Source organism: Gopherus flavomarginatus, chromosome 2 (genome assembly GCF_025201925.1).
Source record: "Gopherus flavomarginatus isolate rGopFla2 chromosome 2, rGopFla2.mat.asm, whole genome shotgun sequence".
NCBI classification, from domain to species: domain Eukaryota; kingdom Metazoa; phylum Chordata; order Testudines; family Testudinidae; genus Gopherus; species Gopherus flavomarginatus.
Window position 1 is genome coordinate 49,877,849 of NC_066618.1, and position 24,405 is coordinate 49,902,253.

General features: G+C 41.8%; 2 protein-coding genes across 11 annotated transcripts in view; both read left to right on the forward strand.

Annotated features, from left to right (window-relative positions):
- Positions 1-24,405, forward strand: part of CASD1 (CAS1 domain containing 1) — a 509,685-nt gene that overhangs the window by 326,835 nt on the left and 158,445 nt on the right. The window lies entirely within an intron of this gene.
- PPP1R9A (protein phosphatase 1 regulatory subunit 9A) overlaps positions 1-24,405 on the forward strand; it is a 237,510-nt gene that overhangs the window by 108,251 nt on the left and 104,854 nt on the right. For all 9 annotated transcript variants that reach the window (XM_050941685.1, XM_050941687.1, XM_050941684.1 and 6 more), the window contains exons 3-4: positions 22,868-23,000; positions 23,515-23,635. In XM_050941685.1, coding sequence (XP_050797642.1) covers positions 22,868-23,000; positions 23,515-23,635 — 254 coding nt within the window. The remainder of the gene's footprint in view (positions 1-22,867; positions 23,001-23,514; positions 23,636-24,405) is intronic.

A 24,405-nucleotide genomic window follows, 5' to 3' on the forward strand; every position in this document is an offset into this window, starting at 1 on the left:
TGTAACTGTGTACAACAGCATTATATGCTCAATTGTACATAGTAATCTACTTAAGCTAGTGAAACAACTAAAGCATACTTTGCTAAATGTTCAGAATTTCCACCCTAACCAGCCTGGGGCTGAGAGGTCTTTTTGTAGTCCAACAAGTGCAGATTTTTGCAAATGTCAAATAAAGCTTTCTTTCCTCAGTCTTCTACGCCAGTGTAGAGACTAGACAACTGGGCTGAAGTTCCTACCAACCAGCAGATGGCGACATCTTTGCAGGCCGGCTCCACAGCTGTGCTTTCCAGGCACTCATCCCAGCCCTGCCGACAGCAGCAGCATGGAAGTGAGGGTGGCAATTCACCATGCCATGCCACCTTTACAGTGAATTAATTTGAACAGTTAATGTTTTGACTTATTTTGCTAATTTAAAATTCTCTTGGTAGACATTTGCCAGTGTTGAAATGAAAAGTAGTATGTCGATTTGAATCATATTGCAGTCATAGAACAAATTCTAAAGCTTATTCTTTTGTAGATCTATAATAATATATACAGTGTATGGATGTGGCCCACATAACACATACCTGCATATGCGGCCCACAATGATAAATAGGTTGAGAACCACTGAGATTTTAATGCATCATTTCAGGTATGTGTAGGGCAGTGGTTTTCAGACTTTTTCTGGGGACCCAGTTGAAGAAGAATGTTGACGCCTGCGACCCAACAGAGTTGGGGATGAGGGGTTTGGGGTCTGGGAGGGGCTCATGGCTGGGGCAGAGGTTTGCGGTTTGGGGGTGAGGGCTGTGGGATGGAGACGAGAATGAAGGGTTCAGGGTATGGGAGGGGGCTCTGGGCTGGGGCAGGGGGTTGGAGTGCGGGAGGGGGTCATGGCTATGGGCTAGGGGTGCAGGCTCTGGGCTGGGGCCAGGGATGAGGAAGTTGGGGTGCAGGAAGAGGTCCCAGGTTTGGAGGGGCTCAGGATTGGGGCAGCTGATTGCTGTGGGGGGCTGGGGTGCGGACTTAACTCCAGCAGCTCCCGGCCAGCAGTGCAGCCGGGGTGCAGAGGCAGGCTTCTGACACTGCGAACCGTGCTGCGCCCTGGAAGCGGCCAGCAGCAGGTCTGGCTCCTAGGCGGAGGTGCGCAAGCAGCACCGCATGACTCTTGCCCACAGGCACCCTCCCCCAGTTCCCATTGGCCATTGGAGTGCGGAGCCAGTGCTCGGGGCTGGGGCAGCGCATGGAACCCTGTGCCCCTATCACCTAGGAGTTGGACCCGCTGCTGGCCCCTTCTGGGGCACAGCGCGTTGTCAGAAAAGGTAGGCACTAGCCTGCCTTAGCTGGACAGCACCAACAATGGGACTTTTAACGTCCTGGTCAGCAGTGCTGACCAGAGTAAGGTGACCCAGTGCCTTACTGCCGTGACCCAGTAGTGGGTCGCAACCCACAGTTTGAAAAACACTGGTGTAGGGGACCAATCTCTGTTATATATGTGGAAAGTGCCAAATATATAGTACAAAACCCACAAATTTTATTTGAAATGGAAGGCTGTGCTCTTGCCATTTTAAAGTTCAGATGTTTACTTAACTGCTATGCTTTCTTTCTTTCCTCATATTTTCTCTTCTGCTCTCTGTCGCCTTCATTGTAATGGGTAGGTTGCTGAGAAAATGTTTCATTAGGCTCTGAAAACAGTTAAATGAGGGTTCATTTTGATTTCTTCTGGCAGGGTATTTCAGAGTCTGGGGGACCCAACTCTGAGAATGCTTTACCTCTGGCTCTCCAAAGTTTCACCTTCAGCCTAGAAGTGTTGATGTGTATGGAACACAGTTTTCTTTGTGGACCATGGATGTAAACAAAAGATGGATAAAACAACATGTATATTGAATTGGAATTGTGTAGAGACTGCACGCTATCAAAAACTTATATATCTTCTACATTCACGTCACTGTATAAGGGAATCAGTAGCAGGTCATAAAATAAGATCGGTTGATGAGCTCAATTCTGTTTTCACTGGAGTCAGCAGGGGTTTTGCTGTTGATTTCAGTGGGAGTAGTATCAGGCCTTACGTGTGTGCTCTCAAAGAAAATAAAGTTTCAAAATATGGAAAAATACTGTTGACTCTAGGCATATGGAATTTATTTTCCTGAATCCCCACCCATCTGCATTATCGTTATCATTTACAACTGCATCAGTCATGACTAGATTTTAAATACTGGTTTAGCCAGATCATATTTTTCTTTGTCTATTCATACAGCTACAATGTACACACACATCTGAAACCTTTTGTTTAGCTAGCTGGTCAAAACAGTTTTTTGAATTATATTTACAGCTGGTGTTTCAGAACCAGTTATGCAGCCCACCCAGATAAAACCCTGCTTTTGGCTTGTTTCACAATCTCTGTTGCCCTGCATACCATATGAGGAGGCAGCAGAAGGCGAAATTTCTCTGGCAATGGAAAGCTGTGTGATTTTTGAAGCATTGCTGTGATTAACTGTAATGTAATACACTGGTATGAAGCTTAACAGATAAACATTCTTTTGCTTACTTTAGATAGCTTTACATCTTACTAGGATGCAATTCATTGTGCTAAAAAGAAAAGAGTGAGAATGTGAAACCATCATTAGAAAAAGTGCAGTCAGCCAAAATGAATTCTGCCTGCAGGTGCAGTTAAGGGAAAGTTAAATCTACACTGTGCAGTAAGTGCGTAGTGATCTGGCACTGGGAATGCTACATTACATTTTACATTTGAAATATGGTTACAAAATACAACAGATCTTTCACGATGTTACAAAAGCTTTTCCTTTTAATCCTTTTAGCATTTGTCTGTTCATTTTCATATACAAATGGGGATACTAACATGCTAAATGGCTGATTGTTGGTGAAAATGGAACACAACAGTTTCACTAAATTAACTGGCCTTTTTTACATCAAAACATGCTAACACTAATGTGAACATAGCTGTAAGGTTTCAAAGATTTTCGTTCCCTTTTAACCATAAACATATTAGAGTACGAAAGTATACATTTGTTTGTGAGACCAGGTGATAACTCGTTTATATTATGTGCCAAATATAGCTAGAGGATGACATTCACCCCATGCAGAAGGCCAGCCCAATGACTGACCCACATTTAAGTCCCATTTAAGCGCTATCTTGATGGTTTCATTAGTTCTTAAGTGATACATAGCCCACATCCTGATCTTCTGTATGAGAAAGAATTTCAGCATGAGTACTTTCACAATAAAACATTACATAGGATGATTTTCACATATTTCAAAGGAATAGTCTTTGTGAATCATTAAAATATTCTTGTGTTAGCCTAGCCTTAATTACCAACAGTGCTCGATAAATAAGCTGTGGTTAAAAAAAAAAAAAAGGAAAACTTTTTTCTTTTAAAATTTGTAGTTAAATTTATCCTACTTTAAAGTATTTTAAAGTGTAATCAGTGGTTATAGAAAGTGTGAATTTGAAAACTTTAAAGAATCAGAAATCCTCCTTTTATTCATAGGTTATGTACATCACAGGGTATGGCAGTGCAAGTATCTTTACTTGATGTGTCTCAGTCCTGATACGAAGAGATCAGCACTTCTTGTGGTGGGAGAGTAACTGTATCGCACCTTAAGCCGGGGAAGGGGGCGAGATTGTCTGGTTTGCCCTAGAAGGGGTTTATTGCTTTAAGGATGGAGTAGGGGGGTGAGAGAAAGGTGCATACGCTGCTGCAAACCCATTCCGCAGGGCCCGGAAAGGCAGGAGAGTTGAAAAAGGGCAAGCTGGAAGGAGAAGTTACTTTTCCCTGGACCATGTGGAGCAGCATGCAACCTGCCACCCATTGGAAGTGCCAAAATACCAGGTTTGATTGGGACCTGCTGTGGGCATCACGCTAGCCGCTCCTTTCTCAAGGGACTAGGCAAGAATTTTTCCTTCACCCCCAGATAGGCAAAGGTGGAGTGCGTTTTTTTCACCTTCCCTACAGGGAGTTTAGGGGGACTTTATTATGGTGAGTAGGGACGGGAGTTAGGCTATGATGTCGTAACTCATTACATAAGTGTGGGGCAGATGTCCAGTGCAGGTGCCCCATAGGCAAGGGATACAGTGACTGGACAGATGACTTGGTAAAGTACTTAAAAGAGATGTTTGCTAAAAGAGGGAATGGGGGTGATTCAGGGCTACTATGACTGGCATGGCAGGGAGCCACCCCGGCCCCACTTCCTTTATAGCCTACCTTAATCCTCATTCGAGGTGGGGATGGTAAATTCCCAGCAGCGGGTTGTCTGGGGACTAGGATTGGAAAAAAGAGGGTGGGGGGAGGGATGGAAACCGTGGGTTGATATTGAAATGATTGTGGAGTTGCCTCTCTACACTGTTATCTACTGGGTAGTCTCAGATATCTAATAGAAAAATTGCCATCTGATTAAACTGTATCCAGGGGCTCCTGTCCTTTTTCTGGGAATAGTCGAACAATAAATCATTCTCGTTGGCCCGTTTAATCTTTGCCCTGTTGGTAAAGACTTCCAACAGGGGTGCTAATTATTGCCAAATGTGAAATTCACTAGGGTTGACACCATTGAATATTAGAGAAGTCTAAGAACAGCTCACAAAATGATAATGACATTCTGTCACTAACAACCTGTGCAAGATTGGGACCAGTAATGTAGATTTGAAAAGATCAATCTCCTAAACTATTCTGTTCCCAAATCAAACCGTTTCCAGTTCACTAAAATACTGCCTATCATCTTCTTTAGAGTTTTGGTAAAGGCTTAGCTGGCCTTCCCAATAATGTAGTAGTGTTAATGTTTGTCCAACTTACAGAATATACTGTAAATGTGTTTTAAGAAGCACATTTAAAAAAAAAAGATCTGGATGGATAACTTCTAATAGTTCAGCTGATTTTGCCTTTTTCTAGTGAATTGTCTGTGATAAAGTTTTCTTAAATGGTTTTGTTCAAAACTATTTGCTCAATAATTCTTGATTTATAAATAGTTCACAAGCAATTCATTGTATTCAGTATATAAAATTCAAAGTTGTTTTGATTTATTTTTGATTTAACACATAGGTGTGTGCCTCAGTGGTTCACAGCCAAGAATACCAGATTCACCTCAAACTGGTGGTAATTCTGTCATTAGATTATACCAAGTCAGTGACAAAAGTAAACTTCTGTCACACCAGACTTGTTAACGAGAAATCAAAAATGCATTCTCCTTAGTCATCCCAGCCCTTACCTCACCGCCCAGACACTAGACTTTATGATAAGTGGTTATTGAAAACCAATTGAATCTAGGGATGTAAATAAAGTGTAAAGACAATAACCGTGTAACCGATTTAAATTATATTGGTTACATGGTTAAATGTTTAACTGAGGAATTATGAGTGCAGGGGGTGCTGCAGTACCCTCACATTTTAGGTGGAGCTCCCCTGCCGTTCCACACCCAGGGATCCCCTCTGCTGGCCCCCCACCTGGGATCTCAGCTGCTGGCCCCACAGCCAGGCTTCTGCTTGGGGCGGCAGCAGAGCCCTGGGTGCGTGACGGCAGCCAGGCATACTGGGATGCCGCACCTGGGTGGCAGCAGAGCCTTGGCCGGGGGGCTGGCAGCAAGGACCCCGGGTGGAATTTAATTTAATTTAATTCTTAACAGAAACCGATAAGCCTCAAGCTTGTTAACCAGTTAAACTTTTACATCCCTAATTTCATCAAACAATGGGTTTTTCTGATCTCAAGAGATCAGCCACATAGCCAAATCAATATATATAACTCAGATCTTATCCAATAATCACACTGCTGCCAGTTCTCTAGTAACTAAATTTTAAAGGCTTATTTATGAGAGGAAAGAAGAAGAGAGTTAAAATAGTTAATAGATCTTATACATACAGTAATTGCAATGTTCTTATATCAGGTTTGTAGTAGTGATGTTATAGACTGCTGGCTTGTAAAGTCTCTGGTAACTTCCAAAAGATTGGAAGGTCCTCAGTCCATAGTTCAAATATTTTCCTTTTAATTGTAAGGCCACAGTCCAGAGAATCAGAGCAGGAAAGAGGCAACATGGAGATGAATCAAAGGTCTTTTATACCCTCTGCCATGTGCTTGGAATTTTACTGTCACAGACCAAAGCTCACAGCACAGTTGAAAAATTGCTGGCACAAGAGGGAGTCTAGAGTCACATGAGCAAGTCACATGCCCATATATGTCTTGCTGACTCACAGGGGCAGCCATTACTCTCTGGGGCATCTATAGTAAGGCTCACTGGGTGGGAGGAGCTTCTTCTATGGCCTGTTATTAGAGTGACGTGTCCTTTAATGGGTCACCAAACTTGAATAGTCCATTATGTTGACCACAATGTGCTGGCCAGACTGGACATAAATTACCTCATGGATGTTACCTCAGAACAACACATTTAAGATATAGATATATTGCCAACAGGGCCGACTCTACTGTTTTTGCTGCCCCAAGCAGCATGCCAAATTGCTGCCGCGGAGGGCGGGGGCAGTCCATGTGCCGTTAGGACGGCACGTGCATTTCCGCGGTGGCGGCAATTTGGCGGCAGCTTCTATGTTTGGCTGTCTACGAGGACACAGCTTCTGTCTTCTGGCTGATGCTGGTATTCTGGCTGAAGACAGAAGCTGCGCCACCGAGGACAGCTAAACATAGAAGCTGCCACCGAATTGCTGCCGCCGTGGAAACGCGCGTGCCACCCTAACGGCACACGGACTGCCCCTGCCGTCTGTGGCGGCAATTTGGCGCTCTGCTTGGAAGCAAAAACACAGGGACTGCTGCCCCTTGCAGATTGCCGCCCCAAGCACCTGCTTGGGATGCTGGTGCCTGGAGCCGGCCCTGATTGCCAATATTCACAAATTCAGATACAATGATGATAGATGGATTTAAATGTGATTGTCATACTTAGCAAATCATTACTTTTTCGTTGACACCTTATGTGATGTACTTCGTACACGTTTTGTTGCAATTGTGTAACAATGGCAATATCATTGTTATAAATGGTCATATTTCAATCATACAGCATCACAATAGGTCACATAATATATTTCTGCTTACTGACTAGATGAGTCTAATTATTTAGAATTAACTTATATTTAAGAAATAACAATTTATTCTGTGAGTATTCTTGAATATTTGTTTTAAAATTGACTGTTTCTTTGACATTTGCTGACAACCAAGTTATCTGCTGGAATAGTCAAAGAAAGCAAAGGCTAAATGTGATACAAGCACAATACAAAATTAATTTTACATTTCTTTTTGTATTGATCCAGCTTGTATAGAAACAAAATATTGAGATGGTCTGTGGAGTTTAATTCTGTTTTGAACTATATGTTGAGATATCACAATTGATTTCTATAAGTGTGGGGAGGGAGCTGATTTCTGTCAGGGAAATGTTAGAATGGAATGTAGTGCCTGTACTAATTGGTGCATGGGGACGCATTGATATCAGTCTTGGCTAAACCATGTGTCTCACTCTTCTAGGCAGAAGAAAGATAGCACCGTAACTTCTTATGGCAATTGCAAATGATGTGAAGACATGGGGAAAATATTGTAGCAATTTCAGAAATAAGAGATTAATTAAAGAAATTAGAAATTTTGCCTTACATCATCCCATCTGTTCAAACTTGTTCAGACAGTAAATGTACAAGGTCCAGGACAATCTAGTTAATACTGTTCTCTATTCTAATTAATTTGCCAAATCAGTTTATTACAAAATGTTTTTTTCCTCTGCAGGTTTACTTTGATGTTTCTTAGTTTAAAAATAAACACTCTAGCATAGTAGTCTGTTACCTTGACAACAGCAAGGCTTGCTGAAACAGTGATAAAGGCATTTACAGCTGCACTTGATATTAATATTTTTGATATTTCTATACATTAGTTCATATTTTAACTATTACATAAGAGCTTCAGGTATGGTATGCCTTTTGATATTTCTACAGTAATGCTTTTCCCTCCCAGAAATTAAATATATTCACAGACGCAGCCATGAACTTTGGAGACACCGTGCAAGTAAAATCTAGTGTAGTCAAGCCTTTAATACTTAATATATTCAAAGAGATACATGAATTATATGAATTTTTATCATTTTGGCAAGAAATGCATATATTATTTTGCAGTGGCTTTTTTCAGCCTCTGAAGCATTTGGACTATTAGAAGAACCTGTAGTGTATTCTACTATTGTAAAAATAAACAGGAAATATATTCTCAGACTTTTATGTATATTACCATGTATTAAATACCAGTGCAGCATGTATTAAGTGCAATCATAACTACCTACAATAAAAGATATTTGCAGACATTTGTGAATTATAAGGAGTGTCCCATCATTATATAGAATTCTGTTGCGTCTATAAATGAACAAGTATTGGTTTTGAAAGAATTGTATCAGATGAATGTTTACTAGTATTTGCTGTGTTTACTTACTCTTTATGGCTGGATTTCTTTGATTGCCTTTTGCTAAGACTAAGTTTAGAAGTTGAGAAGCTCAAGAGGGAAAGTAACTGAAATACTTCCCTGATAGTTTGTATTTTCTAAATGGAGAACCTACGCTATATTCTCAATTACTGAGGGACAATTTTCATTCATTGATATATTTTGCTTTCCACAACCAAATCTCTGTACAACTTTTCATGAAAGATGTATCTGAATACTTGTATGCTAATATCTAAAATATATTCTTAAATTTATTCACCTAAATTTGGGTTTTTGCTGATTATGTACTAGATGTACCATATGGCTTTTAAAAACCAACTTCGTACTGTGGATAATCTAAGCAGTATACCCAGATGTACAGACACTCTTTTCTCAACCTGTGATTTATATAATTTTAACATTAGCTTTCATAAAAATTTTAAATCTGATTCAGTATCAGATAATGTCAGTAAGGGGGGGGAAAAGCTACCCTGTGCTTGCATTTTATGGAGGAGGTAGTATCACATGCCTATTTAGTCTCCAAATTCTGGGAGCCTAAAGGAAGTATTAGATTTGGAAAAAAAGACTGGCATAAGGGTTTGACATTGCTAGAGGCTTGCTGAAGAATAGCATGCTTTATACCTTAATTTTCTGGGGGCTGTTGTTTTGAACAATCAATTGTTTTTTTATTTTATGTTCTGCTAGGAATGTCACATATTGAATATGTCAGCACTGCAGTTGGAAGTGTTCTTGCATGTCAAATAAGTATACCCGTGCTAGCTAGTTTACACCTCCAACTGCGCTGGAGACATACCCATGTTTCTCTGAATGTTTTACACATAGCTCTCTGCATGCTATGACCAGAATACATGAAATCTTCCTTAAATAAATATTGAACAAGGCCCAAAGTTTGGAATACGAAGTAAAAATAGATGGTAAACGTCTTATCAGAAATGTAAAGCAAATATTTAGTCAGTAGTTTACACTATTGAAAGATAGGATTAAAAACAGGTCAGCTCAGGATAGAGGAACAGTTACATTTGAAATAGACAAAATTGAAAACACCTCTTCAAAACTGATAATGGAGTTCATTCAGTAGCACCATTAGTATAAAAGAAATACTTTGAGTGATACTGGTACAGCGTTACCAGAACTTCCAACTTATACAATGCAATGTACATATTCCTACATATATTTCTATCATAAATATCCAGTCTAAGCATTTTGCCTTCCCTGCAGCGTGGGGCATGGGTCACTTGCTGGTGGATTCTCTGCAGCTTGAGGTCTTCAAACCACAATTTGAAGACTTCAATAACTCAGGCGTAGGTTAGGAGTTTGTTATAGAAATGGATGGGTAGGGTTCTGTGGCCTGCTTTGTGCAGGGGGTCGGACTAGATGATCACATTGGTCCCTTCTGACCCTAGAATCTATGAATCTATAAGCATTTTACTATTTTTCAGTAATAATGCATTTAAATTAAAAAAAGGAAAAATAAAAAAAATTACAAGACCTTCTCCTTCCCACAATTGTAATTGTAGATGCCGAAAAAAGTTTAACTATGTATATATGATTGTCAGAAAGTCTCAGTACCAGTATTAAGGTGATTGTTATCCCTCCCATGGGAAATGGAGGTGCTCAACACTTCTGAAAGTCAGGCCCTAAGTTTAGAATAGTGCTGTAACACTAGAGAGTTGTAATATGGAATGTGTGTAACAAAGACATGGGGGGGGATGCCTGTTAGTTGAGCAACTGGAATTGCTCCTTCATATCTGTTGCACATTGAGTAGAATTTTGCTTTTAGGGTGGTATATGGAAATGTGGAATTAATTAAAATATTTGTTTTGTTCAACAGCTCACTTCTAGATTTCCTGAGGCTTTGTGGGGGGAGGAAGGGGGTAGCCTCTTTGCCAAGTCTAAGTTTCCACACACTCTGCTGTTTTCTTCAGTTACTAAGATAAAAACCACAAACTCAGCAGTTTTAATAATTGTGCAAATTCTAATTCCCAAGAGAGCAGCACTTGAGTATCAGAAGAGCATTTTTAACTCTGAGCCGGAGTGAACCTTCCAAAGAAGGGATCAAGTTTCTCATTTTGCCACTTCCTCAAATTAAGTAGTTTTTATGGAAGAATTTGCTAATGCAATTTTTTGCTTACCTTCCAACATGAATATATGTAGTGGTCAGAAACTGTAGGAATGGGTTCTCTAGAAGTATGGATGGTGGATAAATATAATAGAGAAACGATATTGAATTTCCTATGCTTGAATAGCACAACGTTTTCCATCTTGAGTGTAGTGCTCCTGGTTTTTTTTTCAGATAGCCACAGGAAAATGTCCTCACATATCTCTTAGGGCCGGATTTGTCATGAGCAGCATTTTGATATGTCTTAGTTTGTGATCTATGCAGAAAATAATATTTTATATAAATTGCACTACTCATGAAAGGTGCTGGGTAGCATCCTTGGAACCTGAAGTCTGCCGTCTGTGCACAGAATAGGCAGCATGTATGCAAGTTTCCCTTGACAAACATGGCCAAACTGTGTACTTAAGGGCCCACTTCAGGGGGAAAAGAGGATTGTTCAACCCTCATTGCTCATTCAGTCCCCAAACTAGACTGAGAACACTAACAAGATGATGGAGGGTTTTGTGATGGTAGACACTGCTTCACTTTGAACTCTACTGAGAATACCGAACTCTCTTCACATACGCTATCAAGTATCTATCTATAATCATTTATCTGGTTTCGGCTGACCTGGCCAGGATTTTAGGACTTGATCCCAATCCCAATGAAATCCATTTAAAGACTCCCATTTATTTCAGTGGATGTTGGATCAGGTCCTTGAATGGGTGATGTAGCAGAGAAAGCTCTACATCCCATCACTGCAGTCTCTTTCATTAAAAAAATGTGGACGCAGATTATACAAGAAACCCTTTTTCGTTAGTGTTTGCCTTACATGAGAGTGCATATAATTCATGCTATAGCTACAGGACTCTGTTTCTTATTTCTTTAAATGCATGTACATACTGCGCTTTATGAAGCTTTCAGCATGTGTGTAGCCTGTACGCACCAGAAATTACACCTGCAGCTGGCAAGAGCTAGATCAGGTGGATATGGTGCCCTGTCCCTAGATGTAATTGCAAGTAAATATCTCATGCCAAGTGTTAGGAGCAGAGAAAGGCAACAGAAAATGATGAAAGTGTGTCTCTCCTCATGTTGTTGTTCATGATGAATAGCTGCTAACTGAAGTCTCCAGCAGTTGTCCACAAAGCCCACCAGAATTGATGTATATATGCTTCTGACAGGAGAAGGCTATATTGACAAATCGTTACCCAAATTCTACTTCTGTAGCAATAGGAAGAGTACAGATTGAGTGGCCTCCACTTGAATATTGGGGAACCAACCCTATGGATTCTACTAAAAGTGCTTCATAGAAATAAGCATTTTTAAAAACACTCTAAGGTTACATGAAGCTTCACCAAAGATGTGATTAAAAATGTCTAGAACATAGACAGCAAATTTGAGACTACCAAGAAAAATACTGAAATGGAAGAATATAGATGATTGGTCTTTCTACTGAAGTGGAAGGTGCAGACATTTTCATTTAAGACCCACACTGTCATCTCTGCTAAATACCGATCTACATCAAGAGATGTTACAGGATTTTGTCAAGGAAGGATGTGGGACTGAGAAAATTGCTGGCATCTGTATTGTCACATTAACTGATGTTGGAGACCAGGATAAATTGCTGAAATTGGCAAAAGAACAGTGGAAACATTCATGTCACGGGAACAGGAATTTGCTGGAAGCAGTTGTGGAAATTTTCCTTTGTGAATTAGGTAATAAAACAAGTTGCCAGTGGAGGAAAAGAGAATCAGTCCTGTGATAACTACAAACTGACCCATGAAATGTGTCTCCTAATTCAAATAAGTCCTATAATTTTATTAATTCTAATGAGTGGCAAATACTTTAATGTTACCGAATAGTGAATGTTAACACATTTCTCTTTACTTCAGTTCTGCAAGTCTGTGGAGAGATTGCTATTTGTTTTGAGGTGGAGCATGAATGTCTTTGTAGTGATAGTGACAAAGTGAGTTTAAGTCATGTGTTTAATAGAGATAGGTGGTTTATCTTGGATTTCACCTAAGGCATCTTTTGACAATTATGAGCTTTTAATGTATACACAATTTAAAATTTGTAAAACGCCTTAAGGGAAAAAAAGCAACAGACTCTCTTGGATATGGTTTCATTAATATCAGTGGAATGAATTATCTGTGCTAAAGTCCAGAGATCCGATACAGCTTGGGGGCAGAACCAGACCTGATAGTCACTGGCAGCAGGAGAATATCATGCCTTCTCTTTCTCCTTTCTTTTTTCTCATTCTTTCTCTCCTCCATATGTTCTTATACTGCGCTCATCACTCTGGTAGATGTATGCCTTCCAGCAGTGCATTAAGCAATGTGATTAGTATCTGTCACGTGTTTGTTTTCTCATCTTCTTTCCAGGGGAAGAAATTTGTGCGAAGTAATGTTTTTGTTCTGGAATTTTTTTAGACATATATCTATACAAATGTTGCCATGTGTTTATGTTAGATAAGGCAAGGTCAAAGAAATGTGCACTGCACTGAGAAGGGAAGGTGGTGAAGTTTGTGATGATCCTTAGTTCCTGGGGGAGTTCATTCTCTACGGTCTTCGGCTGGCCCCCAAGAAAATGTTGTTTTGCACAAACAAGCTCTATTAGTGAGAGTTCCACTGTGCCAGAGCAGGGGTGCCTCCAGGAATTTTTCCTATGGTACGCACCATCAGTCCCTGTGGAGCCAGTGGCCCCAGGCCTCACCCACTGAGTCTGCACCATGCTCAGTCCCTGCCTGCCAGCCTGGCTTGCTCAGGTGCAGTGTTACTTATTCCCCATCCCTCAAAAGGGACATGGGCTTCTGGAAGTAGGGTGAGGCTGGGCAGGCCCCTGGAAAGGACCTCTGGTTTAGGAGCCAGCCCAAAAGGCAGTGGTGAGGAAGAGCAGTGCTGGCTGCCCCACTGTCCACTCAGCTTTGCCCCTGTTGGTCCTGCATCATGACTGGGTGGGCGAAACCAAAATCTAGTGAATATCATCGTGACCTGGTGCATGGGGGTCACAGCACCAGTCAGATTTGGCCTCGCGGTCCCCCAACCATGGTGGAGTGCTGACGGGGCCAAACCTGAGTGGGCGTTGGGGCAGCCAGCGCTGCTGCTTCTCAGCAGTTCCAATGGTACGCACTGTATGTAATGTGTGTATAGTTGGGGGCACCACTGTGCCAGAGCTTTAGGCAATCTTTTAGATACTCTGGGCCCAGGCCATCGGGTGCCTTGAAGATAAGATATTCAACTTCATCTGATATTCTGTGGGAAGCCGGTGTAGGGAGTTGATAAGAGGTTTAACTGGAAATTTTTAAGGACAGATTAGACAAACACCCATCAGGGACAATTCATTCTGGGTGAATTTAACTCTGCCTTACCATGGGAGGATGGATTAGATGACCTCTTCAGGTCCATTCCACCGCTACATTTCTATGATATGTTTATAGAAACCAGTGTTACTGAGGAGACTTTGAAACGTTGGGATTCAAACCAGAGCAGTAAACGGTTGTGTCACTGCCTGCCCTGCCCTGCAACTTCGGTTGTCTTGAATGATATCCTGCGATGGCACTCAGCCGTGACACCAACAGCCAGCATAGAAGCATGCACGTCACACCTTGGCTTCCACTGGCCAATTACTTTCTGCAGGGTGACCCCATCCAAATTTCCCCAAAGCTGTCTGCCCTGTGGTGGAATGCTCACAGATGTTATTAAATTTGCTGCTCCTTTAAAGAAATGATAAAATGCAGTTCATTAATTAAACAGGAGTTTGATAAATACTCTTATTTCAATCACAGCATGAATTGGTTTATAGTAAAACAAGTTTATTAAACAAAAAGACATAGGCTTAAATGATACCAAGTATTAGGAATAAAAATAGAAAGAGTTACAAGTAAAAATACACATCTAAGACTAAAACCTAATTTAAGTCTCTTATTTGAAGAAATATTTCTCACCAAGTCTTTTCCAGCATGTCTGACCAGACTCTCTGTGCAGGTCCCTTTGCAGAACTTAAAGTGCTCTGTTTCTTTGCCCTGGTTTACACTATGAGTTTAGGTCGAATTTAGCAGCGTTAGATTGATTTAACCCTGCACCCGTCCACATGACAAAGCCATTTTTGTGAACTTAAAGGGCTCTTAAAATCAATTTCTGTACTCCTCCCTGACAAGGGGATTAGTGCTGAAAATGACCCTGCTGGGTCGAATTTGGGGTAGTGTGGACGCAATTCGACGGTATTGGCCTCTGGGAGCTATCCCAGAGTGCTCCATTGTGACTGCTCTGGACAGCACTCTCAACTCAGATGCACTGGCCAGGTAGACAGGAAAAGCCCCATGAATTTTTGAGCACAGGTGATCATACAGAGCTCATCAGCACAGGTGACCATGGTGTCCCAGAATTGCAAAAGAGCTCCAGCATGGACCGAACGGGAGGTAATGCATCTGATGGCTGTATGGGGAGATGAATCTGTGCTATCCGAACTCCATTCCAAAAGAAGAAATGCCGGAATATTTGAAAAAATTTCCAAAGGCATGAAGGACAGAGGTTGTAACAGGGACCGGCAGCAGTGCCTTGTGAAGCCTACCAAAGAACCAGAGAGGCAAACGGCTGCTCCAGGTCAGAGCCCCAGACATGCCGCTTCTATGATGAGCTGCATGCCATTCTAGGGGGTGCCCCTACAACTACCCCACCGCTGTGCTTCCGTCCTCCCCCACCTGCCCCGGGCTACCTTGCAGTTGTCCCCCCATTTGTGTGACGAATTAATAAAGAATGCATGAATTTTAAACAACAATGACTTTATTGCCTCTGCAAGCAGAGATCAAAGTGGGGAGGGGAGGGCAGTTGGCTTACAGGGAAGTAGAGTGAACCAAGGGAGTGGGTTTTCATCAAGGAGCTTTTAAATGTCCAAAGGCACATTGTACCACCATTATGCACTTGCTCAACCTATAGCTGAACTGCTCCTTACTACTGTCCAGCCTTCATGAGCCATTGGAACAAGAGATAAACTGGGATAGGTGCGACTGTGCAGTGCTGCTGACTGTGAGAGCAGCCTGAGGCAGAAGCCTACAGCTGCCATGATATTCCAGGCAGGACTGAATCTCTATTAGACAAAACTTAAAGAAGAGAATGACCTGGAGTCATTCCGATTTTTGTCCAGGCGTCCCCGACCAACCTCACCGAGGCTGGCCAGAAGCACCCATGTCTGCCCAGGCACCCCTGTCCAACCTAACCAAGGTCGACCAGAAGCGCCTATGGGATGACGACGACAGCTAGCAGTCGTATTGCACCATCTGCAGGGCAAGGCAAGAGGATGCTGCTATATAGCACTGCAGTACCACGTCTGCCAGCAGCACCCAGGAGACATATGGTGACAGTGAGCTGAGCAGGCTCCATGCTTGCCATGGTATTTCGTCTGCATGGGTAACCCAGGAAAAAAGGCAAGAAATGATTTTTTGCCATTGCTTTCATGGAGGGAGGCCTGACAACATGTACCCAGAACCACCCATGACAATATTTTTGCCCCATAAGGCATTGAGAACTCAACCCAGAATTTCAGTGGGCGGCGGAGACTGCAGGAACTGTGGGATAGCTACCCACAGTACAACGTTCCAAAAGTCGAAGCTAGCCTTGGTACTGTGGATGCACACCGCCGACTTAATATGCTTAGTGGGGACACACACAATCGACTATCAAATTGATTTCTAAAAAATCGACTTCTATTAAATCGACCTAACTTCATAGTGTAGACATAACCTTTGTTTCTTCAGGTGAAGGGTAACTTAGGGGTTCACTCCCCCTCTCTTTATAGGCCAGTATATCTTTTAATTGTATTTTCAGATAAAGTTCCTTTTGTCCTGCTGGGAAGAAAATGTCATGTGGTCTGGTGAAGACTACATGCTCATTCCACCCCCACTGCTGATAGCTGAGTGGTGATCTCCTCTCCTTGTTAGCTTGATGGCTTTTGTTTACCTTTTATGTAAATTAATTTCCAATGTCTCTCAATTTACCATGGAGACACATTCAGAGGGGCGGGACCACATTCCTTTGTTTAGGCTCAGATATTTCCACATCCTCAGCAGGGCTGCAGATCAGTATGACTCTGCGCAACATTGCTAACCTCCAGAAACCCTACTCCTGCTTTGCAGTGCACCAGACTCCAGCTACTTCTAGCCAGTTCCTTCTCCTGCTCCTCAGCTTGCTCCTGCCCCAGCCTTGCTTGAGCCTGCACTAACCTCACTCCAGCCTCATCACCAGACTGCTCCAGGCCTGTCTCTGCCTCCTGATTCCCGCTAAACTCCCAAATTCTGACTGACCATTTTTTATATTTGGCATATATCTGGACTCTGACATCGATAGCAACTTGGCTTTTCTTTGAACTCTGATGACCCGGCTTTGACATCTGGCCTGCACCTGGACTCTGGCTACAGTTCTGACTCTGATTTGTCTGTGGCCTCTGATCTTTGTTTGCCTCTGGCCTGTACCTGGATCCTGATTCCGGGACCACCCCTGGCCCAGGCCCCACCCTATACCCAGCTGAAACCCATGCTCCAATCACTAGGCTGGATTATCAAAGGCAGTGCCTGAAAGAGAGGTGACGAAGGTATGAATAACTGAGGCCAGTGGTTCAGGAGGGGACAGGGTCTCCTAGCCAGCCAGAAATGGTAGAAAATGTTACTCATGCATGCCACTATGTGAAAGTTTAGTGTCAGTGAGGAATCCAGCAGCACTCCGAGGCTCTGGACTGAATTGACTAATTGTGGGTATGTACCTTCAGCCAGAGGAGACTGCACAATGGCTGGAAATTCTATGAAGTGTTTCCTCTACCCGCCACATAACCTTTGTTTTGCTTTAGGTTCAACTTCAGCTAGTTGTTCTTCATTCATGAGCTGATCTCATCAAGCACTGCACTGTTTTGATTGTAGTGGTATGGTCAGATGTGGCAACAAATAGGTAGAACTGTGTGTCAGCTGTATTTGCTGAGACTTGTAGTCCATGTCATCTGACCAGTATACCTATTGGCTGCATGTAGATGTTGAACAGGATTGGAGAGAGAATTGATCCTTATTGGACTACGTGAGTGAGGGGTGTAGTGTGGAGGTACAGTGTCTCATCACTACTCATTGGGTGTGTTCTTCCAGCAAGGGCTCAAATCTTTTTAGGGCATTACCCTGGATCTCTGCTATTTGTCTCAGGTGAGGTGAAGCAGCATTATCTTAAGGTTACCAGTATTCAGTGCTGCAGAGAGGTGCAGGACGATGAGAATGGAGGTCTACCTTCTATCCATTGAGAGCAGATGATCATCCATCAGTGCTACTGAAGTGGTTTCAATTCCAAGTCCTCTCCTGAATCCAAATGTGCTGGGTCTAGGATGTTAACTTAAATTAAGTGAGCCTGTAGTTGGCCTTTGACTATCTTCTTGATGAGCTTGTTCATGAATGAAAAGAAAATCAGCAATAGGTGAGGTTCTTTTCATCAAGGTTTAGGTCTAAACTTTCTTAGTATCTGGTTAAGGAAATAGTCTACAACAGCATTGAAGGGTTCTGGAATGGCAATGTGTCTTTGTCAAATACCTGACATAATTTGGAAGAAGCTGGTTCTTTTCTCATTTACAAGAACGCATTTTGAGGAGTCATCATATAGAAGATAGAACATTAAACAGGGCTGGTCAGAGGCGCCTCTCAGCTTTAAGATCAGCCAAAGCGATTCCCAGTCAACAGAGTCAAATGCAGCCATAATATCTACAAATGCAATGTGAATGGAGTACTTGCATTCCCAAGACAGTTAGAAGAGTAATGTCACAGTAGTTACAACAGTCTTATTTGCTACCTTTATACTTGCTATGTGGTAAAATAATGTTGTCTTTGCCAGTTGTAAGGGACAGACTCTGTTCTCCAGATTATGTTTACCTAAAGACAAAAAAGAATAGCTGGTCCAGAGCTTCTTAACAGTTCTCCAGGAATTTTACAGACTCCTGCCACCTTATTTCCCTTAAGCTTCTTTTCAGCTTGGATTGCATCAATAGTCAATTCACCAGGATCATTTTGTGCTGCATGGGTCATCTCTTTCAAGAAGCATTACTTCAGTGTCTGGGAAATTCTCCAGCCTGTGTATGCAGGACACGAAAGTGGGTGATCCTAGTGATTCCCTTCTGGTCATAGAATCTGTTAACTGAGATCAGAATCAGGACTTTTATTTCTAAGAACAGCAAAGTGTCCACAGAACCTCCCAGAGAACACAACAAATGCACTGATTTAATTGTAGGGGGCTTTATATCAGAGTTGGTGCTGTGAAGTCCCCACACATTCTACCGTGGCAGGATCTCTTTGCCTGTTGTGTGATGAAGTGTTCTCAGACATGTGACTCTCCTTAGTATCAGAGATACAATCAAGATACTGGCTGTGAGTCATACATCTCAGAACACAAAGATAAATGGGTCTGAGTCAGGAGGTCTTTGTCCCCTACACACTTTCTTTACACTGCATACAGGTTGGAATCCCGTAGGTCATCCTTGGCTGAATGCTGACTATAGGGAAAGGAGCCTGTGTGATTCTCCCTATCCATCTGTTCAAGCCCATTTTGAGAACCACACAGGAAAATACAACATAATTTTATGAAACCGAGGTTGCAAAGTTTATTTTAGGGTCAATTCCCACACTCTCCCAATTTAACAGCCTTTGGAATCCACATCTGGGAAGATGTGAACTTTGGAACAATATTGAGCATGCTCTATTAATAATGTCATTGTTAATATTATTTAACAATGAAAATCATATATTTATGTAAAACTTACAGAACATGTTAAAATGTGTAAAATGACGTTTTCCTAGAAAAAGGAGCTTATAAGGTAACATATTCAAAAAAGAATTCAGTGATGCATAAAATACTATTTAACTTTCATTAATTAGAACTTGAAATAGACCACTTGAAAAGCTAATCAATCTTTGGAGAGCCTTTACAAGACAGAGAGATTCTTACTGCAGTTAAGGAACTCCTTTTTAAAGCCTGTCCAGATCAAAGAGGCATTTCTCACCTTTAAAAACCCTTTGCAAATCTACCAGTTACTAAAGATGCCTTATGCAAAAGATTTCTTCCCAAGAAAATTAATCTTTTCAGAACTTGCAAGCCAAGCTGTTATAGCCTGAAATGGTTTAATGTAAAGATAGAAACCTACTATTTACTTTCTATTATATCTAGAAATTTCATCCTTTGGATGTACTGTAGCTTCAGTAGGAGAAATTAATCGATCATTAAGGGCCTTTTGAAAGAACACTGTATGTGGGTGGGTCCTTATTTGGCAGGCCACAAGAAAAGGAGTTTTTGCCCCTGTAGGGAGCTGCCTTGGCAGTTGGCAGCAGAGAGGGAAGAAATAGAAAGTTTACCTGGATGGAGTAAGGAGGAACAGGAAGTGGCTGGACCAGGTGGGGGACATTGCTCTTCCAGGTGACGGGGGAGAGGGAGTATTTATACCCAAAACAGTTTCATAAAATCTCTCTCTCAGCCAAAATAATTGAGGATGCCTCCTTGTGACGGGTGTCCTGTGCAGGTACTCATTATGGATGGGGTATGGTTATTAGATAAAATGGATTGGAAGGGGATTTAGAGGAAAGCAGGAAACTAGTGTAAGATCTAAAGTACCAATTGCTCTAGGGTAAGTGACTGGTCTCTTGGGGCTGGGAGCAACCTGATGTGGTGGTGTGATTTTTGGTGTAAGTCAGAAATTCTCAGCTGGGGGTCTGTGGCCCACTTGGTGTCTGTGAACCCTTTCAAGGGGTCCACAGGGCTTAAACCCAGAGCCCAAGCCCTAGTGTCCCCCAAGGGGCTGAAGCTGGGAGGTGCGGGGCTGAACCCATCAACACCCCCCCTCTCCCAAACTGCACCACAAGATCACAACAGTCCCGGGGGTTGCTCCACACCTCCCCCCACATCTCCTCTCCCCACCCCCTGGCCAGGTCGGAGGCAGTAAGCCAGAGCCGGACAGTCTGGGGCAGCTGCTGCTCTGGGTTGTGTCATGGACCAGGCAGTGGCAGTGTTCGCTCCTCTCCTGCTGGTGCCCTGGGTTGAAGCTGCTCCTCAGTTCCCAGCCCGCTTTGCTCACGCAGCCGGTAAGAGCTGCCAGAGTGAGGAGACCTTTCTCCGTGGCTGGCAGAGCTCTCGTGGAACAGGGACTGCAAGGGAGTCCTCCTGGCACACAGCCCATAGCTACTCTCCCTGCACCCTGAGCTATATTCTCCCTGCCCTCTGAGCTACTCCCAAGCCCACACATGGCCCCTGGCTACCCCCTGCCCACACACAGCCCCTAGCTAGCCTCTCTCTGTACCCCAGCTACCGCCTCCCTGCACCCTGAGCTACCCCCGTGCCTGCACACAGCCCCAGCTACCCGCTCCCTGCCCCTTGAGCTACCCCCTGCCTGCACCCTAAACTGTTTTCAAACTTTTTGAGCTAAGTCCCATATCTTTGAGTTGGGAATGAGAGAATGGGATGGATCACTTGATGATTACCTGTTCTGTTCATTCCCTCTGGGGCACCTGGCATTGGCCACTGTCAGAAGACCAGATCCCGGGCAAGATGGATACTGACCCAGTATGGCAGTTTTTATGTTCTCATTCTTAGTTCAGAAATGTTATAAAGTTGAATTGAGGAATATATGCCTAAGAAATAAAAAAGATATATTAAATGAGGGGGAGGAAGGGGAGATGGGGAGATTTTTTTTTCCAGTTGTGTAATTAAAAAAATAAGCACAGAGTGCATCTAGTTTTAGAAGAAGTGGAGTCAATTATGTTGCTCTCTCAGCTGATAAATTGCTAGGTGGGAACAACACAGATTCCGTTAACAATACCATTTAAGCTACAGTCATTTTCTTTTACGTGTTCTTCAGGAGCTAAACTTTAAAAGTTGTATCACTCAGTGACATTTTTAAAGCAGTTGCTGCCATTGTTATTAAATATTATTTAATAATATTTGCTGCACATTTTTTGTAGTGTGTAAAAGCTCTCTCTACCATCAGATCTGATGAGGAGCAGCCTTTGTTCTGACATTTGAGCTCTCTGACTTCTATTAAGAATTCAAACATAAAAGTTGAATGTGAATTTTTAGACATTAAATGGACAGCTCAGCTACAGAGTCAGAGCGCGGTGAATTTAGCCACGGCCCTGCCTTTGGCTTTCCCTGCCCCTTGTGGGGTGATAGCCTTGAGCAGTCCTTGCATGTGGCAGTGGTTGATTAGCATCTGAACAGAGTTGCAGTCAGGGAAGGCTTCTTGTGACCTCCCTGTTTTGGTGTTGATCTCACGCACGCATTGATATTTATCATAAATACTCTTTTGCTATCTAATTCTACCTTCTCTTGTTCAGCACTTGTAAAGACAGAAAAGGGGAGAGAGTGAAATTGTGTGTGTGGTGTGATTGTGGTGGGGGTATGGTGAGGAGTTTCCTTTGTTTAAAGTAACAAATGCAACAATAGATGTAGGACAGAAGAATTTAGATAAAATATTTATCTCCAGCACTATATATTTCTCACTACTGCCACAGTGGGGCAACTAAGTGAACAGAGGAATTATCTAAATAAAGCATAGGGTCACAAAATCTGAACAACTATCTCCATCTTTCTGACTCTCTAGCTCTAAAGAAGGCCTCAGTAATTCCTAATTAACTTAATAGCCATCAATATTTATATTGACTGACAGGTATACAAATTCAATAAACATACTGCACTTACCGTAGCATGTGAAAAGTTTGTATATGTATACACATACACATAGATATTAAACGTCATACAATAGAGTTGAAATGTTAAATCTGTCTTAATTCTACCATAATTATGCCATACTGTAATCTTAAAATTTAAAGTACAGCATAATCTTTAATTTTATATGTAAATGGTTTTTCATATTAGCAGTAGTCAGCTTCAGCTTTGGTTTTGTGTGTGCAGATTGGACCCTCAGGAAGAAACATCAGAGTTGAGATTAGATACAAGTTACAGTTAATCACAGTAGTTCCTGTGTGTTCTACTTTCATAAGTATTTGGAGATCTTTACTATTTAGATGGAGCAATGTTTGATTGGAACCATATGTTTGTGTGTTTAATTATTGAAAGAAGTAGAATGAGTCAGTCCTTCTAAAACATATACTGCATTTATAACCACATATGGTAAAAATGAGTTAGTTATATTCAGAATTGGTTTTCAATCCTTAGGAGACTGTTTCATGAATAAAGTGCTAATTTAAAAGCCTGAACTTTGAGGGGAGGAGGGGAACATTGCCTTAAAAACTCATTTCAACCAATGTAATAGAAAAAGCCATAAAAATGGATACATATAGCAGCTATTTCCTTAAGTTAACCGTCTTTGCTGGAATGGATAGTTGATCAATACTGGCATATTTTCAAAGGTTTTCAACACATACTCCAATGAAGACTATGACCGGAGAAATGATGAAGTTGACCCAGTGGCTGCATCAGCTGAATATGAACTTGAAAAGCGCGTGGAAAAACTAGAGCTTTTTCCAGTGGAACTAGAAAAAGGTATGCATTCTGAGCACCACTTGCAATTTCTCTAAACTGATGTGCAAATCTTTAAAGGGATTGCTGCATTTGCTTAGAGGGCATAACTTTAATTCTCGAGGAACTGTTGCAAATCTCTTGGCCCTTCAGACTGAAAAATATTCAGTAATATTATTTAAAGAACCAGCTTGAGGACAATAGTTCTGTATTTCTGTAAGAATATTGTTTCGTGTAGTTCACCTTACACGTTAATTGACATGATTTTTCATATTAACTTTTCATTCTCCTCTGGAACATTAGCTGTCTTGGCTAACTGTAGTAACCTTTTCCAAATGGCAAATGCAATATTATATATCTTTGGTGTGTTATTAAAACTGCAGAAAATTAAGGTTCTCACCAAGGAAATACTAAAAATGGGTTTAAACACGTGAAAAAATCAAAAGAAAACAAAAGCCGTACGCAAATGTACTTCTTTAAATGCCAAATTACTTTAAAATCAAGCATGTGTTGCTGCTTTTACTTGTCTTCTCCACAGATGAAGATGGACTTGGCATCAGTATTATTGGAATGGGAGTTGGAGCAGATGCAGGCCTTGAAAAACTGGGAATATTTGTCAAAACAGTAACAGAAGGTGGGGCAGCCGAAAGAGATGGCAGGTAAACTAGATTCAGTGTTTGGAATCTTCCTCAGCAATGGTTATTGTGGATATTGATTTTTGTAGAAAATAATTTCTGGTGGTTTGCATATGGCAAAAAGTTGTGTGTAATTTTATAACTAGAAATTTGAGTTAGTGTTCTGGCCCAAATGTTCTAATTTGGGTACCTAAAGGTAGGCTTCTAAATTGGCTTCAAAGAGAATTTTTGATGATCGGTATCTATGAAAAAATGTTCCTCAGCAACATTTTCCTAGCTTTTCCTGTGCAGTTTTGTGCCCTTGAGTTCCTCATTTCTCACTTAACATGCACTTTTTGAAAATCACTAGTGCAGAGTGATCTTCAGTATTATAAATTCTTCTTTGAGTGATTGCACACATGCATTCCAGCTCTCGATAACTTTACTCTCTGCAAGGTGGTGTCAGGAAATAAATCAATGGTGATGTGGCATATCCAGTCGATAAATGGTTGATGCAAACAAAAGTGCTTTTACTGAAAGCTTTTACTTTATTTAGTCTCCATCACTTACATATGTCCTCAACAGGTTAAGAGAGCACTGCAAATAAACCTCAGATTAGTATTTAGGCAAGATCTTAAGGAGGTCTCGAGTGGAGATCTGTAGACTTCTGGTGGCCTCCCTTCTGTCTGCAGGGGAACTTGAGAGGAATCCCAGAAATGTCTGAAGTGTCCCAAGTATTAAAATGTCCACCGAGCTCAGACCTCTTCCCCCTTTTATACCCAATTACATAGCTTGTTCATAAAAAACAAAAACAA